Raw genomic sequence first — 19,022 nt, forward strand, 5'->3', positions numbered from 1 at the left:
CGTGTACCCACCCCTCTAAGTCTGACGTGTGCCCACCCCTCTAAGTCTGACGGGTACCCACCCCTCTAAGTCTGACGTCTGCCCACCCCTCTAAGTCTGACGTGTACCCACCCCTCTAAGTCTGACGTCTGTCCACTCCTCTAAGTCTGACATCTGTCCACCCCTCTAAGTCTGATGTGTGCCCACCCCTCTAAGTCTGACGTGTGTCCACCCCTCTAAGTCTGATGTCTGCCCACCCCTCTAAGTCTGACGTGTACCCACCCCTCTAAGTCTGACGTGTGCCCACCCCTCTAAGTCTGACGTGTACCCACCCCTCTAAGTCTGACGTCTGCCCACCCCTCTAAGTCTGACGTCTGCCCACCCCTCTAAGTCTGACGTCTGCCCACCCCTCTAAGTCTGACGTCTGCCCACCCCTCTAAGTCTGACGTCTGCCCACCCCTCTAAGTCTGACGTCTGTTCACCCCTCTAAGTCTGACGTCTGCCCACCCCTCTAAGTCTGACGTCTGTCCACCCCTCTAAGTCTGATGTCTGCCCACCCCTCTAAGTCTGACGTCTGCCCACCCCTCTAAGTCTGACGTCTGCCCACCCCTCTCAGTCTGTTGACCCCTGGACTCTCAGTCACACTTGCCCCTGACATGTGCCTCACCTGTGCTGAAATGCCAATGACAAGAAGCCATTGTTGCTTGGCATCAGTCCTGTAGTTGATTATCTGACATCCGGCCAGATTGGTATGTCTGTCAAATATCTTCTGGGGCTGTGAGTCACCTACAAAATAAATCTCAAATAAAATATGTACACTTATAAAGGTCTAACCATGAGCTATTCAGTCTACTTTCAATTGTTTTCTAGTTAAAATTAAACCAAACATACATGTATCGATTTTAATTATTTTAGAACATTTCTGCCCGATTTAAGAGACTACAATAATACCTACCTTCCATACTCCAATGGTAAACACAGGTTTCTGTGACGAGGGCTACAGTGTTTACAGAAATCCACTTCCAGAAAATGACATCATCTGTCATGGTGTGTGACTTCATCTTGCTCTTCATCTCAATATTGAAGATTTGCAGAGTTTTTCCAGCTGCAGAATCAAAGAAATGATCAGATGATGTAGAACCAGGCATGAATTCAAGGTTTAAATACATCAAAGAAATGATCAGATGATGTAGATCCAGGTATGAATTCAAGGTTTAAATACAGTTGTCGGAAATCTTTTTATACTTTTGAAATGAGTATCTAATACCTTAGATGAGAACAATTACATGTTACTATTGCAAGTAGTACAGTACAGTAACCGGAAACCATTATTTACTTGACAAGAAATTGAGCCAAGCACAAAGTATAATCAGTGAATAACAGTCTATACATTATAAAACATTTTCTTCAGGATTGTAAGTAGAGATAAAACTTTTACTTTTAGCCAAAAAAGTTCAAAACAATAATCCATGTATTATTTTGTAGTATTTAATTATAAAATTATCTTCAGTAAATTGCCAGCAATTCAAAAGTAGGCCAGAGTAGTGGCATTGTACGATTCTTAAGCATTTCCTGTTTTTTGGTGTTTTTTTTATAATAATTGTGATTACATAGAATAAATATTGTGATTACATATAGAATTCATATATTAATGATTTTAATTTGTTACAAATTTAAACTGCCTACCTTCTAATAAATCAAACTTTGAAGGTGTAGTTGGAAAAATCACATGGATATACATTCTAAGATATATTGTCACATCTCATTTTTTTACCATTACCTTTCGGCACCTGGGATGTGGGCACCATATGATCCTTGATTAGCTCATAACCGAATTTGTTGTTAATCTTATAGCTAAAACATTTCTTTGTCAAATATAACACCAAATAATTCTTCTCATCTTCAAAACTATAAGTTAACACTGTTTCCAGGGCTTTTTCTAAGGGCTTTCTGGGGCCGTTAATGGGCCCCATTCCCAATCAGAATTACTTCATTTTAAACCAAATTCCCAAAATTTGCAGTTTAATCCTGAAAAAGTCTTTCCCAATTCACCAATTTTCTTCCCAAAATGAGACAAAAAGGACCCTTCCCAAACCAGTGAGAAAAAGCCCTGGTTTCCAATATTATTTAATATTATATATAGGGCAGTGAGATTTTCACCAATTCCCAAGAGAAACAATTTTCTACAAACCTTTGAGAGCAATGACTTTGCTTGCAGGATTCATAATAGCAGAGTCGGCCGAAATAGGACGTCTGATAGGGTTGTTGGTGTCGTTCATGTCTATGATGACAACCTGGGCAGTCTCGCTGACTTTCTCCCTAATACAGATGTATTTATCCGACTCCATGGTGAGGGTGCTGAACCCAATATTAGACGCATTGATTCCAACATTCTGGAGCTGAAACATTAGAACAAATCCTTGTTTATAGTTCTACTGACTATCAAAGTATTTAGTAAATCATTGTTTTATTCAGGGATTTTCCTAGATTTTTCAACTGGGTCCAGGGTCCACTGAATTGGGAATTTCTACATGCAACAAAATGTGACATTGGGGGGGGGGGGGGTGAAATTCATACAAATTTCAGTTTCAGTTGTTCTTTGATGAATATTGCCTTTATATTATTTTGTTATCTGCAGCTGTTTTTTATATTTCAAAATTGCCTTAATATAGGTATTTGTATATAAAACATACTTAATCATTGAAAAGTAACTTCAAAATTGGGATTTTTCACAAGATTTTTTTAGGGGGATGGGTCCTTTTAACGGATCCTTTTTCTATTGTAGGAAAATCACCGTTAATGTTAAACTTGTATATAGCAACTGCTCATCAGGGACCATAGATATTGGCCAATACAGACAGGTAGTCGGTTTATAAAGGTGCCAATACAGACAGGTAGTCGGTTTATAAAGGTGTCAAGCCTGTAGTCCCTACTGATGATTATAGCTGTATCACCTTGTTTACCTTGTTTTGGACTTAAAGGGACATCACGGTAAACCAATTTTTATTTTGTATTTTTTCATATTATTGGGTATATCTTTAAAAAAAATATCCTTATGAACAATTACCATTCGAATTTGATGATATATGTATATAAAAACATCAATTATTAATTATAAAAAGGTTATCACAATTCGTTGATCAATAGTCTGAATATGCAAATTTTGTGACATATACGATAACACGCATGCGCACAACACACTAAAACACCTGAAAACAAAAATGGCTTCCAATGTGAATCGACTGCGGTTGAAAACGATAACAGCTTCCGCAATGAAGAGAATAATTGGAAAATGGGTCAAACACAATCCTAGAATTAAACTGGGGAAGCAGTACAATACAGTTCAAACATGAAAACAGCAGTAATACGGACGCTGCTCGTATTCTGCTTGATTGCTGGATAGTAGGTCATGACAATCTCGGTAATATTTACACAAACTCGGTAATATTTATACAGTCTGTACCAGTACATCGCTACTGTCACTATACTATATGTACGGTGTTTACACTTATTTACACATAAATATATGTGCCGGAATATATACAGAACGTGTTATTTAACATTTAAACCACTGTATAATATCGTTGTCCAACTAATCCAATTCGCCTTGTAAACTATCGTGTGTTTGTGTTGCCTCGATTTCAAAACAGTTACGTGATGATTTAAAAATAGTTTCCCCGCTAAATTTAGAGGGGGATTCCCAACTAAATCAAGTGGTCAAGCTGGAAATGAGGATCGACTGTGAACATTGGGACAGCACAGAAACATAACTGGAAAGGAACAAAACGCGTACATTCATTGAAAATTACAACGTTTTTACCGTGATGTCCCTTTAATCATGAATTGTTAAGTGCAGAGTTTTATTTTACACTTGCCTTTATTTAGAAAAGATTAAAAGGGGAGTTTATTAATTAGGGTGGGGTGTAAAATAGCATTACCTATAAAATACTGATGAAGCATGGAAGAAGACTTAATAAAAAAAAAAAAAAAATTCTTAAGAAATAACAAATCTAGTTTGACCAAAAAACCTGCCAGTCAGCATAAGTTAAAATCATTTGATCATGATATAGATGACCAAGTTACTGGACACCATGGTCAGTCCTGTACAGCTGTATTTCTTGGTAGTAATGATAGTTCTGTAGCTATATATATCCGTTAATGAATCTTCAGTAACACTGACATGACCAAGGATAGTATTTTTTACTCAGAAGATATATATAATTATTGTGACAAATGATACAGATTCTTCTGCTTTTTCATGCAGTTAAATGTTATTTAATTATAAATCATTCAAAAACGTGAATTAGAAACTGTCCAGTAAAGAATTTGCAATGTAACATGAAAGCAACCTTTTGATTTGATAAACTTGATTGATAGTTTAAGAATCGGGCACAATGCGTTTTATTTTGTATTAAAGGAAACACATAAAGCAACGTTACATAGAACCTGTTAAGAATAACCACCACTAGCCAACAAACAAGGAGATTAATGATTATAATTACTGGACACTTTTTCTGAAGAATTCACTTTACATACAAGACATTTTGACAAATTACAGCCCCACCCGATGTGAATTGCTTATATGCCGAGAATGTGTAGAAACTAATTCTACACACTGTATGTTTGACGGACTCACCATTTAGTGGTATTAATGTAAATAAATTCATGAATCAGAAGTTCAAATTCAAGTTTACTCATTCCCCAAATAAGACGTTCCAGTAAAAAATACTGCAGATTAGGCCCAAGAAACATCTTTTTTATGTAGGTCAGTCATAATGTAGGTCAGAGTGACCTACTTTTGGTACATGCCACACTGCTTCAAAAAGGTGAACCTATGTCCAAAGTATGCAGTTGCAGTGATAAGTACTGTATAGGACGGCACAAATTTTTCTTTGATGAGGGTCAAAAGTTAAATATCAGGGACTAATTAAATACAATCTCAGATAAAAATAGAAAAAAAATTCTGACCTTGAAATAATTTGAAGGGTAAGAAAGCTATGTAAAAGTGCAAGGCTCAAAATCAATGCTTCCCCACACAATTGGAACGAAGTTGATCTACTCATGGGTCTGTAGCGAGGCATTGATCTTGGACACTGCTGACTATATATGGACAACATGCTTTAATGGAACAGCTTATAGGGGATCAATATCTGTTCACTACAGACAATGGTAGCAAAACATCAGTGTTTGCATTAATGGGTTATAACACCCAGACCTCGGCCAGTGTTTGTCTGTGTCAATGGGGTAACATCCCAGACCTCGGCCAGTGTTTGTGTCAATGGGGTAACATCCCAGACCTCGGCCAGTGTTTGTGTCAATGGGGTAACATCCCAGACCTCGGCCAGTGTTGTTGTCAATGGGTAACATCCCAGACCTTGGCCTGTGTCTGTGTCAATGGGGTAACATCCCAGACCTCGGCCAGTGTTTGTCTGTGTCAATGGGGTAACATCCCAGACCTTGGCCTGTGTTGTGTCAATGGGGTAACATCCCAGACCTCGGCCAGTGTTTGTCTGTGTCAATGGGGTAACATTCAAGACCTCGGCCAGTGTTTGTGTCAATGGGGTAACATCCCAGACCTCGGCCAGTGTTTGTATCAATGGGGTAACATCCCAGACCTCGGCCAGTGTTTGTCTGTGTCAATGGGGTAACATCCCAGACCTTGGCCAGTGTTTGTGTCAATGGGGTAACATCTCAGACCTCGGCCAGTGTTTGTGTCAATGGGGTAACATCCCAGACCTCGGCCTGTGTTTGTATCAATGGGGTAACATCCCAGACCTCGGCCAGTGTTTGTATCAATGGGTTATAACACCCAGACCTCGGCCAGTGTTTGTATCAATGGGGTAACATCCCAGACCTCTGCCTGTGTCTGTGTCAATGGGGTAACATCCCAGACCTCGGCCTGTGTTTGTGTCAATGGGGTAACATCCCAGACCTCGGCCAGTGTTTGTGTCAATGGGGTAACATCCCAGACCTCGGCCAGTGTTTGTCTGTGTCAATGTGGTAACATCCCAGACCTCGGCCAGTGTTTGTCTGTGTCAATGTGGTAACATCCCAGACCTCGGCCAGTGTTTGTGTCAATGGGGTAACATCCCAGACCTCGGCCAGTGTTTGTCTGTGTCAATGGGGTAACATCCCAGACCTCGGCCAGTGTTTGTCTGTGTCAATGGGGTAACATCCCAGACCTCGGCCAGTGTTTGTCTGTGTCAATGGGTTAACACCCAGACCTTGGCCAGTGTTTGTCTGTGTCAATGGGGTAACATCCCAGACCTCGGCCAGTGTTTGTATCAATGGGGTAACATCCCAACCTCGGCCTGTGTTCGTATCAATGTGGTAACATTCCAGACCTCGGCCTGTGTTTGTGTCAATGTGGTAACATCCCAGACCTCTGCCTGTGTTTGTCTGTGTCAATGGGGTAACATCCCAGACCTCGGCCAGTGTCTGTGTCAATGGGGTAACATCCCAGACCTCGGCCAGTGTTTGTCTGTGTCAATGGGGTAACATCCCAGACCTCGGCCAGTGTTTGTGTCAATGGGGTAACATCCCAGACCTCGGCCAGTGTCTGTGTCAATGGGGTAACATCCCAGACCTCGGCCTGTGTTTGTCTGTGTCAATGGGGTAACATCCCAGACCTCGGCCTGTGTTTGTGTCAATTGGTTAACATCCCAGACCTCGGCCAGTGTTTGTGTCAATGGGGTAACATCCCAGACCTCGGCCAGTGTTTGTCTGTGTCAATGGGGTAACATCCCAAACCTCGGCCTGTGTTTGTTTGTGTCAATGGGGTAACATCCCAGACCTCTGCCTGTGTCTGTGTCAATGGGGTAACATCCCAGACCTCGGCCAGTGTTTGTGTCAATGGGGTAACATCCCAGACCTCGGCCAGTGTTTGTCTGTGTCAATGGGGTAACATCCCAGACCTCGGCCAGTGTTTGTGTCAATGGGGTAACATCCCAGACCTCGGCCAGTGTTTGTGTCAATGGGGTAACATCCCAGACCTCGGCCAGTGTTTGTCTGTGTCAATGGGGTAACATCCCAGACCTTGGCCAGTGTTTGTCTGTGTCAATGGGGTAACATCCCAGACCTTGGCCTGTGTCTGTGTCAATGGGGTAACATCCCAGACCTCGGCCAGTGTTTGTCTGTGTCAATGGGGTAACATCCCAGACCTCGGCCAGTGTTTGTGTCAATGGGGTAACATCCCAGACCTCGGCCAGTGTTTGTATCAATGGGGTAACATCCCAGACCTCGGCCAGTGTTTGTCTGTGTCAATGGGGTAACATCCCAGACCTTGGCCAGTGTTTGTGTCAATGGGGTAACATCCCAGACCTCTGCCTGTGTTTGTATCAATGGGGTAACATCCCAGACCTCGGCCAGTGTTTGTGTCAATGGGGTAACATCCCAGACCTCGGCCAGTGTTTGTGTCAATGGGGTAACATCCCAGACCTCGGCCAGTGTTTGTCTGTGTCAATGGGGTAACATCCCAGACCTCGGCCAGTGTTTGTGTCAATGGGGTAACATCCCAGACCTCGGCCAGTGTTTGTGTCAATGGGGTAACATCCCAGACCTCGGCCTGTGTTTGTATCAATGGGGTAACATCCCAGACCTCGGCCAGTGTTTGTATCAATGGGTTATAACACCCAGACCTCGGCCAGTGTTTGTATCAATGGGGTAACATCCCAGACCTCTGCCTGTGTCTGTGTCAATGGGGTAACATCCCAGACCTCGGCCTGTGTTTGTGTCAATGGGGTAACATCCCAGACCTCGGCCAGTGTTTGTGTCAATGGGGTAACATCCCAGACCTCGGCCAGTGTTTGTCTGTGTCAATGTGGTAACATCCCAGACCTCGGCCAGTGTTTGTCTGTGTCAATGTGGTAACATCCCAGACCTCGGCCAGTGTTTGTGTCAATGGGGTAACATCCCAGACCTCGGCCAGTGTTTGTCTGTGTCAATTGGGGTAACATCCCAGACCTCGGCCAGTGTTTGTCTGTGTCAATGGGGTAACATCCCAGACCTCGGCCAGTGTTTGTCTGTGTCAATGGGTTAACACCCAGACCTTGGCCAGTGTTTGTCTGTGTCAATGGGGTAACATCCCAGACCTCGGCCAGTGTTTGTATCAATGGGGTAACATCCCAACCTCGGCCTGTGTTCGTATCAATGTGGTAACATTCCAGACCTCGGCCTGTGTTTGTGTCAATGTGGTAACATCCCAGACCTCTGCCTGTGTTTGTCTGTGTCAATGGGGTAACATCCCAGACCTCGGCCAGTGTCTGTGTCAATGGGGTAACATCCCAGACCTCGGCCAGTGTTTGTGTCAATGGGGTAACATCCCAGACCTCGGCCAGTGTCTGTGTCAATGGGGTAACATCCCAGACCTCGGCCTGTGTTTGTCTGTGTCAATGGGGTAACATCCCAGACCTCGGCCTGTGTTTGTGTCAATTGGTTAACATCCCAGACCTCGGCCAGTGTTTGTGTCAATGGGGTAACATCCCAGACCTCGGCCAGTGTTTGTCTGTGTCAATGGGGTAACATCCCAGACCTCGGCCTGTGTTTGTTTGTGTCAATGGGGTAACATCCCAGACCTCTGCCTGTGTCTGTGTCAATGGGGTAACATCCCAGACCTCGGCCAGTGTTTGTGTCAATGGGGTAACATCCCAGACCTCGGCCAGTGTTTGTATCAATGGGGTAACATCCCAACCTCGGCCTGTGTTCGTATCAATGTGGTAACATTCCAGACCTCGGCCAGTGTTTGTGTCAATGGGGTAACATCTCAGACCTTGGCCAGTGTTTGTCTGTGTCAATGGGGTAACATCCCAGACCTGGGCCAGTTTTTGTGTCAATTGGTTAACATCCCAGACCTCGGCCAGTGTTTGTCTGTGTCAATGGGTTAACACCACAGACATCAGCCAGTGTTTGTGTCAATGGGGTAAAATCTAAGACCTCTGTCAGGTGCCCCGACTCATGAATACTGTGATGGAGACAGAGGCAAAGTTTGTATTATGAAGTTTTTCCCAATGAAGCCATCAAAATTCTAAATACCTGCCAGATGACAATTCCCCATAAAAGAAGCAAGGAAGAAGTTCAAAATAAAAAAAAAATCAGAGAAAGAAATTTGAATACTTTTCATAAATTCAATCCATTTCAAGCAACAGAATTCAAACTTGATTTGTTTTTATTGAGATTATGTATGTCCATCTATAGCCAGATGTTTATGAACAACATTCAAAATAACCATGTTTATTGCCAGCAGTTTACTGCCTTACTCTGGATGTTCCTGGTATGAATTGTATGTGAAATACTGTAATTTCAATCATAATCATCCAATATATTGCATCGTTGTCAGTGCTTCAGATTGACGGTGTGCCCATGCCAATCCCGCGTGATTTTTCAAAATGACACACGACTTTGTTTGTACAAGGGCCTGCCGGCGCAGTGCAAATATATACTAAAACGAAAGCAGTTAGGTTCGTGAGTTATCCCCGTTTCGTGAGATCACACAACCAAAAGCACATGTTAGGAAAATAACAGTAGAATGACAAGTTTTGTCATAAAAAAAGAGAAGTAAATTCTTTGAATTTAACTCTTTATGTACTCATTTAAATTTTGCGGTCCGGACCGGAAGTGAACGCTGGGTAGACCTTTGGTGTTGGAGAATATGGCTATTACATCAGACGTCAATAAAACAAACTTTGGCTGCTGTATGAAGCTTAATATCAAATGAATTTTATTGTATGAAACGAGTAGAAACTCTTATTCCCTTGGAAATATGACGAAATCTCGAGGAAGAATCGTGGAAATCCACCTGTTGATCGGTGTATTTGTCACACGTGTGTAAGTAATCACGGAGTCAAAACATTTGATTTTTTTCGCTATGCAAACATTTTATATGTTTCTAATTTATTTTGATGATTAAAATTACTCAATTACATATATTCTATCGTTTTTGAGGGCTTTATTGTATTTTACTTGTTAACAATCGCGCAGAGAACGAAAGTAAATTTGAGGCCGCCATTTTGTTACTGTACCTATGTAAACAACCCGGCATAAACCGCTGAATTCTTTGACAATAGACAATCTTAACGAATGGGTATGCTTCTGGTACATTAAATAATTCATCAGTACAATATTTACAATGCTTATTATTTTTTAGATATGTATCTTCGGTGTCAATTCCTACGTATGACTATGCTGAACCAGCGAGTTGGTGTTTATAGTGAAGAATTAAATGACTAATTATGTTATTTTGAATAAAACCAGTTTGTGAAAACAAAGGAAAATATATCTTAATTATATTACAGTATCATAATTAATGTTTGGATTATCAGAATCACAAATATTTAGTTTCAAACTTGTGATAATTTGCCAATATTGGCTTGGCGGCTACGTTTTTGGATCCCTAATAGGGTATACGTACATTTGTACCTGCTGCTTAAATGTTTGATTTTAACATCATTCAGTCAAAAATTAAGGTAGATAGTTGAGTTATGAGACAATCCTATGAATAATGCCACTTAAGTTAAATTCAGTCTGTTGTCCAAAATAAATTCTGGTACACTAGTAAGCGGTCATAAAAATGATGGCCCATGGTTTAGTAAAATGACCCCTACTTTCTGGTCGAGATGGGCCCAATGACCCACGTAAATGCAAAATCACCTGAAGCTCTGCGTTGTATGTCTTTTATCTAGGTCTCCTAGTCAGGGACCATAAATAAATACACTACACATATACTGGTATGAATATAATGCATAACATGTACAACCCACTATTGAATAGTTAAACCGAGATACAAATTGCTGAAAATAGAGTTTTAAAAAGTCCAGAAAAAAAGCAGGGAGGTCAATAAATGTATTTTTGTACAAATTTCAACACATCTAATTTGGCTTGTGGAAATTCAAAGAAATTAGCAAGTATGATGAAGAGATCTATAAAAGTTGAAACATACTGTTAATTATTTGTTTAGCCTTTTAATATTATCTTTTAGAATATATATATTCTGAAAAAAATTATCCAGAAAAAAACAGTAGCATAAGAGCAAGTTATTTCACTGTTGACTATAATAATGCTATTCATTTTTGGACAAAATATATGACCCACTAAAAATCTTTAAAGTCCTGATAATTCCATCAATGCTTGTTTTAACAACAAATTCCAAAACCTAATTCCCTTTCATCAGTAATCTATAACTTTCACCAATTTATGCCACACCCCCAAAACTTTGACCACTTTATCTGACATGAACAACACAATATTTACAACCTAAAGACTAATCAAAACACTGCATAAAGTGCCAACGCGACCGTCAGAAAAAATATTCTTAAAACTGCTGGCATCTAAGCAATGAGTCAGGAGTGATATAAATGGAAATTGCAATGTTGAATGTCAAACTAGCCGATATGGGTCAGTTTAGGGGGGCGTAACGACAGCGTCAACCCGGAAGATATTGAACCTACAGCTAACACCAAGTCGAATTAAAGAATAATTTATTTTAAAAATCGACACAACCAGCATATAACGTTACAAATAAATGAGTTTTTATGGTTCTTCCGGTTTTTAGAAAAGATTGACAAATACTGTTTCCGGTAAAGGGACTGCCAGATCATCGATCTTGAGAGCCGGGTAGACACCGAATTGTGGCTTTATTTATTTATTTCAGACATACATTGCAACCCATGCGTATAACAGTTGATCATTTCTTACCATAACATACAATTAAAGTGCCATGAGAAACTAAAAACAACGCAAACCTGTTTATAAACTTGAAAGTGAGGGGCGTGTTTTCCTTCTGGTAGTGAAACGAGCCGGTGTATCACACAAAAAAATTACCTGCAAATGCTCCTGAAATCGTATGGGGAGCAGTGTTGCCATCTTGGCTGTTCTTTATCCCCTTATGAGTTCTTGCACAAGATGATTTTCAATCCAAATCAAAGATATACCGGTAAAACCGGTGGCTGCGTGTCTGTGGGTTCGTTCGTCTTCTGCCAAGATGGCGGCCACCGGGTGCGAGAGTATTAAAAGTAGTTCTTCAATTCATACGCAAATATATTCAATATATGTTATCGAACTCAGCGAATATAACAAATATTGTGTTGACTGTAAATCATGAAGTATTTACGTTGTGCGTTTTCAGTCTTTTTTCGCGATATGAAAGTTATATATTTCTTCATTAATCTTGACTATGACACCGATCTTATTTTTATAGCGGATGTATTATGGATGTCCGTATCACTGAATGGCGTCAGCGCTAAGTAATTCATTCAGAATTATTTCCGTGTCATATGAAAGGTCACGGTCACTGTTGCGTGTCGATTGTACTCAATTTATTGTCACGTGTCACTGTTATTTACTATACATTGATAAGTAACCGTATGGAAGGTTGTGATAACAGTGTCAGTGTTGTAATTTTATCTTAACCAGATATCAGATCAAACTGGATGTCTCAATCAAACCGTAAAGCTGATGGGTTTGAATAGTGATTTATTTACTCGACGCCATCCAACATGCTAAAATTAATTACCGGTAACAATAACTTATATTATTCTTCACATGTGATATGTATATTGAGTCTCTGTCGGTGATAATAAATTTATGTGAAAAGTGAAATTAAGAATAACGGCAATTTCGTATAAATAACTTAACCGTTGTTTATTTATATAATTGAGCTCTAGGTGATACCGAAACTGCCACGAAATGTATGTAATTGGTTTAAATACAATTAAATATAGACTCTTCAGGGTAAATAAATTACAGATATTTACATTTATTTATATTTCAATTAAAATCGTATCTAGAAAACATATTTCTTAAAATGTTCATATTGATCTTTAATTAAAGAATTATATTCAAAGTGAAACCAAAATATTTAATTATTTAAATCAGAGATGTAGACTATCTCCAGATCTATTTGAAATAGGTATATGCGTGTATTGTTAAATAGGGATATCTGCATTTTAGATAAAGCCCAGGCGCCTGCATCTGGTTAGTATAGAACAAAATATTCAAAATGTCCAGTAATATCATTATTATTAGTAGTATAGAACAAAATATTAGCCCATAGCCCCTCGTACTTATACGTTAAGTTCGTTGATATATTAGAGTAGAGGCTTGTGTGGCTTGGTTTTTTTCTTTCTTCTATAAATACCAGATGCAGATAGAACTGTCTTCGTAATTAGTTGTTCAGGGAATGTAGATATATTTATCTATTTACTTATATAAAAAAGTTTTTCTCCTCCAAAAAGGGGGGGGGGGGGGGGGGGGGGGGGGGGGGTCCCCCACCTTACCCCCTGGATCCGCTAGTATGAGATATCGTAATCATGGACTTTCTTCTTTGTTCGTCGATAAATATTCGTTATCAACGTTGTCATATCTGATTGGTAGACAGCGGTGTTTACAATGTATTACGTATTTACTTTATAACATACATGGAATCACAATCTCCTCGTCCTACAGCGCGATGCTATATATAGATTATGTTTCTGTACTACCAATTCATATTGTTTTTTATTACATTTTTACCAGTGAAATATCGAAAATTCTCCATCTTATAAAAGTGATATTTTTCACCAATATTTAATTTCGTTTTTATCTTTATTGTAAAACGACAATGGGGAAAATTAAAAGCTGACCCAGCATATTTTGCTATCAAATGGTATAAACAGAATATCTAAATTACTACCTCATTTGGTACCCTGTATTTTTTTTTCTCTAAATGGAGATAATTATATTCATGCACGCCTGCTCCTTCTAGTAGATAATATTAAGGTTTATATATGATCAGATCTTTTTTTTTCTCACTCGGATTTCTTTTATTGCTGTGCATCTCAATAATGTAGACTCCTATTGAAGGAAATGGGCTAGTATAAGCTTTCAAGCTTGTTTCCATATCCTGTTTCTGTTTGTTGATACAAAAATATTGACATATGCTCTATCAAAAGTAAATAAATAAATAAATAAATAAAAAAGTTAACATTATCTTCAGTAATATCAAATATATTTCACGAGTGTGGCTAATATTTTGCTATTTTTCACGAGTGAAAAAATATCATAATGTTAGCCGCAAGAGTGAAATATATTCGTTATTACTGAAGACACAGTTCACACATCAATGTGCCCAGAGAATAATACAGAATCCGTATCTGGTTATGACACCGGAAGTAAAGATACTATTCTCATATTTGCATGCTTATTTAAAGTGTTTTATCGGATCATTGACTTCCTTCTTTCGTGGTCCTACGTCGTCCGTCCGTAAACACTCTTTGGTATCGCTGTTTCTTGAGGAGACGCTTATAGTGTTGGAAGAATTAAAAAAAAACACACAAACAAACAAACAAAACTTTAAACGAATAGGTTTCCCCAGTCACTAGTTCTGCTGAAAATACAATAATCGTGCCATTTATGAGTTCATATATGAAAAGGTATGGGGTCACCTGACCGACCACGTGGGTTTTCTCCGGGTACCCCGGTTTCCTCCCACAATAAGACCCCTCGCGCGCTTCCATTCGGGCCAACTAAAGTGCAGTGAGTGATATTAGTTAATATAACTTGTTTCGCAATTGTTTTAAAGCAACTAAAGTTTACTTTTGGTTTATTTGCTGTGTTTACGAAAGCGCTAGTGTTATAGATAGTTCAGATCGTTTGACACCTGTTAATTGGAAATCGTGCAGGTAGGCATTGCTCATTAACAAAGAATGGCAGGTCAGTCAAGTAACTTTCTTTTTATGTTAACCGGCGTGGCTTGTCCTGGTCAAAATGGTTCGCCATGAAAAGGACAAACAGTTTAAAGTCTTGTTAAGTAATCAAGTAAGGGCGGTAAAGCTGACAAATACACGTGTTGGTTAGCACGACGTCAGCATCTCGTTGTCATCTGACTTGATACTTAACTGTCTCGTACACGATTAAAACAATATTCAACAAAACTGATTAACATGTGTATAGATAAATCGATTAAAGTTTATAATTGTTTGTGTTGACAAGTATGAGCCTTCTCCCCGGGGTCGAGATTTCAAAGGCGCTTGTTGGGGAAAAAAATCCCTTGGTACTTCCACAGATACATATTTAGGTCACCTGAGACGGGCTTATTAGTGGGAGCGTGGCCAAAATTAACTTAACTTTCACGAAGCTTCTCTTCAAGACCTGAATAAGGGAAAATCAAAAACTCTCAATAGATGGAAGGGAGGGTGCTTTAACAATTGTGAATTTCATGACCCTGGGGTCTCACGTTTTCCCCTGGGAATAGGGTAAACTTTACTATATTTTGTTAAAGGAAATCACAATTTAGACTATTATTTGTTTGATATTTGTTTGGAATTCATTCTTACTTTGTTAACATTATCAACATAGGATGACAGCTTGATTAATGTATATGCACATGGTGACCTTGACTGACCCCCTTGGCTTAAGGGCGGGGCCAAAAAGGTTAAATTAAATCAACTTAAATATTTCAAAACTTAGATGACCGTTAAGGCCCATGGGCCTCTTGCTTAGATATATATCGTGGTATTTAAATGGCTCTCAGCTAATATTAAATAATGGTACTTGATAAGTCCAGATATACGTATATATCACATATATATATGTAAAATGAAAGGCATAGTCCATTTGAACTACATCAAAATATTGTTCTGGTAGATCTATTTATGTTTATGAAGAAAACAGCCATCACATTAAAGTGTACCCGGAACGAAAAACGATATTCAAATATGTTATTCTTTGTAACCCCCAAAGAAGAATGTCGCAAACTGCATCAAAATCGGTTGGCCTGTCGGTCGACTGCTAATGGAACTCTTCAGTCTATGACGTCAGAGGTTTAACGGAGTAACTGAAATGGTGGTGAGCAGCAGTATAGAGGACAGTGTGAACAGTAGCAGCACAAACATGTCTGAATACGATCTGGACATGAGATTTGAGGTTGATGACTTTGGCGAATATTGCCGACAAGAAGTCGGAATCCAACAATATAAGACTGAGCTTTAACAAGAAATATCTTTAAACAAGAAATATCTTTAAAAAAGATAAACGGCATAGTTTTAATGCTGGTGGTTATAATGTAAAACTACTGGTGAAATAAATTAATGAACTACATTTTAATTAATAAATACGCAGTTTCAGCACGGATAACAAAATTATATCAGTTTGAATCATTTTTGGTGATAATAAGACTGCAAATGTGTCATTTGAATAGATGCATCCACTTATTCAGCTTGCATTCAATTTAAAAGGAACATCACGATAAACGTTGCAATTTTCACTGAATGTAGGCGTGTTGTTCCTTTCCAGTTATGTTTCTGTGCTGTCCCAATGTTCACAGTCAATCCCTATGTCCAGCTTGACCACTCGATTTAGTTGGGAATCCCCCTCTTAATTTAGCGCGGAAATTATTTTTAAATTATTACGTGACTGTTTTGAAATCGTGGCAACACAAACAGACGATAGTTTACAAGGCGATATCTATATTCCGTCTGGGTTAGTTGGATAACGATATTATACAGTGGTTTAAATGTTAAATAACACGTTCTGTATTACGACACACATATTTATGTGTAAATAAGTGTAAACACTGTTCATATAGTATATTGACAGTAGCGATGTACTGGTACAGACTGTATTTGTGTAAATATTACCGAGATTATCATGACCTACTATCAAACAATCAAGCAGAATACGAGCGGCGTCCGTATTACTGCTGTTTTCATGTTTGAACTGTTACAATCTATTGTTCTGCTTCCCAAGTTTAATTCTAGGATTGTGTTTGACCCATTTCCCTATTATTCTCTTCATTGCGGAAGCTGTTATCGTTTCCAACCGCAGTCGATTCACAATGGAAGCCATTTTTGTTTCCATGTGTTTTAGTTTGTTGTGCGCATGCGTTTATCGTATATGTCACAAAATTTGCATATTCAGAGTGATAACCTTTCAATAATTGATAATTGATGTTTTTATGTACATACATCATCAAATTCGAATGGTTATTGTTCAGAAGGTTGTTTTTTTAAAAGATATACCCAATAATATGATAGAAAATACAAAATAAATATTGGTTTACCGTGAGGTCCCTTTAACTTTGTTTCGTTTTTAACTGTATATCTGCATTTTGCATTGACCGCTACATTGACCAATCACGTACTTCATCTTGACAGAAACGCCACCTGTCGCGTCATATCCGGGGCCAAAACAAAATTAGACGGCTATGCCGAAAAAGATAAACGGCATAGTTTTAATGCTGGTAGTTATGTAAAACTGCTGGTGAAATAAATCAACGAACTAATGCGTTTCAGCACGGATAACAAAATTGTATCAGTTTGAATCATTTTTGGTGATAATAAGACTGCATTTGAATCAAGAATATAATCTTATTAATATGTCATTTGAAAAGATACATCCACTTATTCAGCTTGCATTCAATCTTATCTTTGTTTCGTTTTTAACTGCATATCTTCATTTTGCATCTACCGCTACATTGACCAATCACATACTTCATCTTGACCTGTAACGCCACCTGTCTCGCCATATCCGGGGCCAAAAGAAATTTAGACGGCTGTGCCGAAAAAAAAAAAAATAATAGTGAAATTGACTCTGAAAATGACCGCTTGGTTAACACAGACTGGTGTAATAATCGGTCAATCACCAATAAATGTATTTTAGTTATGTGTTTACCATTTCTTACTCGTTACTAAAGAAAGGAACACGGCATCAACATTTTAAAATAAAATAATGTGCCATTTTATTCGCAAATTAATATTCAAATAAACATATTCTGGTTTGTGAGAAAAGACGATACACACGTACAGTAAATTTATGCGTTATATTCTATACAAAAATCGTTTCGAGTCATTAGGACACTTAATTCAGAAAGTAATATATTAGTAATCATTATGATCTACAATAGACTAAATCTTTCCCGTATGAATACCAGTGTTGAAGCCTACAACAAACTTCTACATATACAGATTTTATCCCTTATTTTACATGTCATGGTCTCAGGGATTACGGACGATTAAATGCTTGAGAAAGATATAATTTATATATATACGATCGTTGTCAGTGAAATTATATAAAGTAATTCGCAACAATAATAATATAATTGATTCTTTATGTACAAGTACATACATGTAGCATAGGTACTTATTAAAACCATCATTTTAGCTCCGCTTTTTATGATAAAAAACATACAATTTAGTTCATCGTGAGTAATGTTAATTAATACTAAAACTTATAAACTCGCAATGATTTTCGTGTATGATTTTTTTCAAATTTTATTTATTTATTTTTTGTCATTTTTTTTCTTTTGTAATTGTGTCATTATCGTGAAGTGATCGAGATCCTTGTGGTTTTACTTTCCATTCGTGTGTCGCAAGTCATATCTTCACTTAAAACAGGACTTTAAAAGATGTATAAACATGTTCGGAGAAGTTTGAGTGGGTTTCAATTCAATTCTTTTATTACTTTCGGCCGTACGGCCTATCAGTCACAAAAACATTGTACATGAAATACAAATTACAGCATGGCGTATACAACAGGAAATAACATATAGAGAATGAGACATCATAACATCAATGATTGGTTTAGTAATTATTTCTTAATTTAGTAGCTTCATGTATATATTTTCCTAGAGAACACAGTTCCTTTACATTTTGTACTCTGAATAGCTGGATTAATTTAAAAACAGATGGGTTATTTCAGTAATAACGCTTGATGTACCTTTTCCTTAGATTTCTATAACTTTTATATTAAGAATAAAATGATATTCATCTTCAATTTGTTGTCTATTATTACACATATTGCAAAATCGTCTTAATCTTGGAGTATTATTATATCTACCAGCTTCAATGGCTAAACAATGTGCAGATAGACGTATCTTAGTAAGACAAATTATAAATCTTTTAGGAATATATTTGGTAAGATAAAAAGGTAATGTTACAATGTCCACAAGATGTTTATATATATGATATTTTGAGGATGACTCTAATAAATGGTGTAGATGTTGCTGAGCTTAGTCAAAAATTCTCTGCTTAATAACTGGCAAAATATTGTCGATATAACTTGCATACATTTGCTGG

The 19,022-nt window shown here is 38.3% G+C and overlaps 1 protein-coding gene across 3 annotated transcripts in view; it reads right to left on the bottom strand.

Annotated features, from left to right (window-relative positions):
• Positions 1–11,978, bottom strand: part of LOC117333489 (clathrin heavy chain 1) — a 49,056-nt gene extending 37,078 nt beyond the window's left edge. For 2 of the 3 annotated variants that reach the window (XM_033892803.1, XM_033892802.1), the window contains exons 1-4: positions 11,794–11,835; positions 2,171–2,378; positions 935–1,084; positions 647–765 (exon numbers count right to left, since the gene is read on the bottom strand). In XM_033892803.1, coding sequence (XP_033748694.1) covers positions 647–765; positions 935–1,084; positions 2,171–2,378; positions 11,794–11,835 — 519 coding nt within the window. Of the gene's footprint in view, positions 1–646; positions 766–934; positions 1,085–2,170; positions 2,379–11,793 lie in introns of all 3 variants that reach the window. The other variant, XM_033892801.1, reaches the window with a different exon arrangement.
• Between the last annotated feature and the right edge of the window lie 7,044 nt (positions 11,979–19,022).

Source organism: Pecten maximus, chromosome 8 (genome assembly GCF_902652985.1).
Source record: "Pecten maximus chromosome 8, xPecMax1.1, whole genome shotgun sequence".
In the NCBI taxonomy this organism is placed as follows: domain Eukaryota; kingdom Metazoa; phylum Mollusca; class Bivalvia; order Pectinida; family Pectinidae; genus Pecten; species Pecten maximus.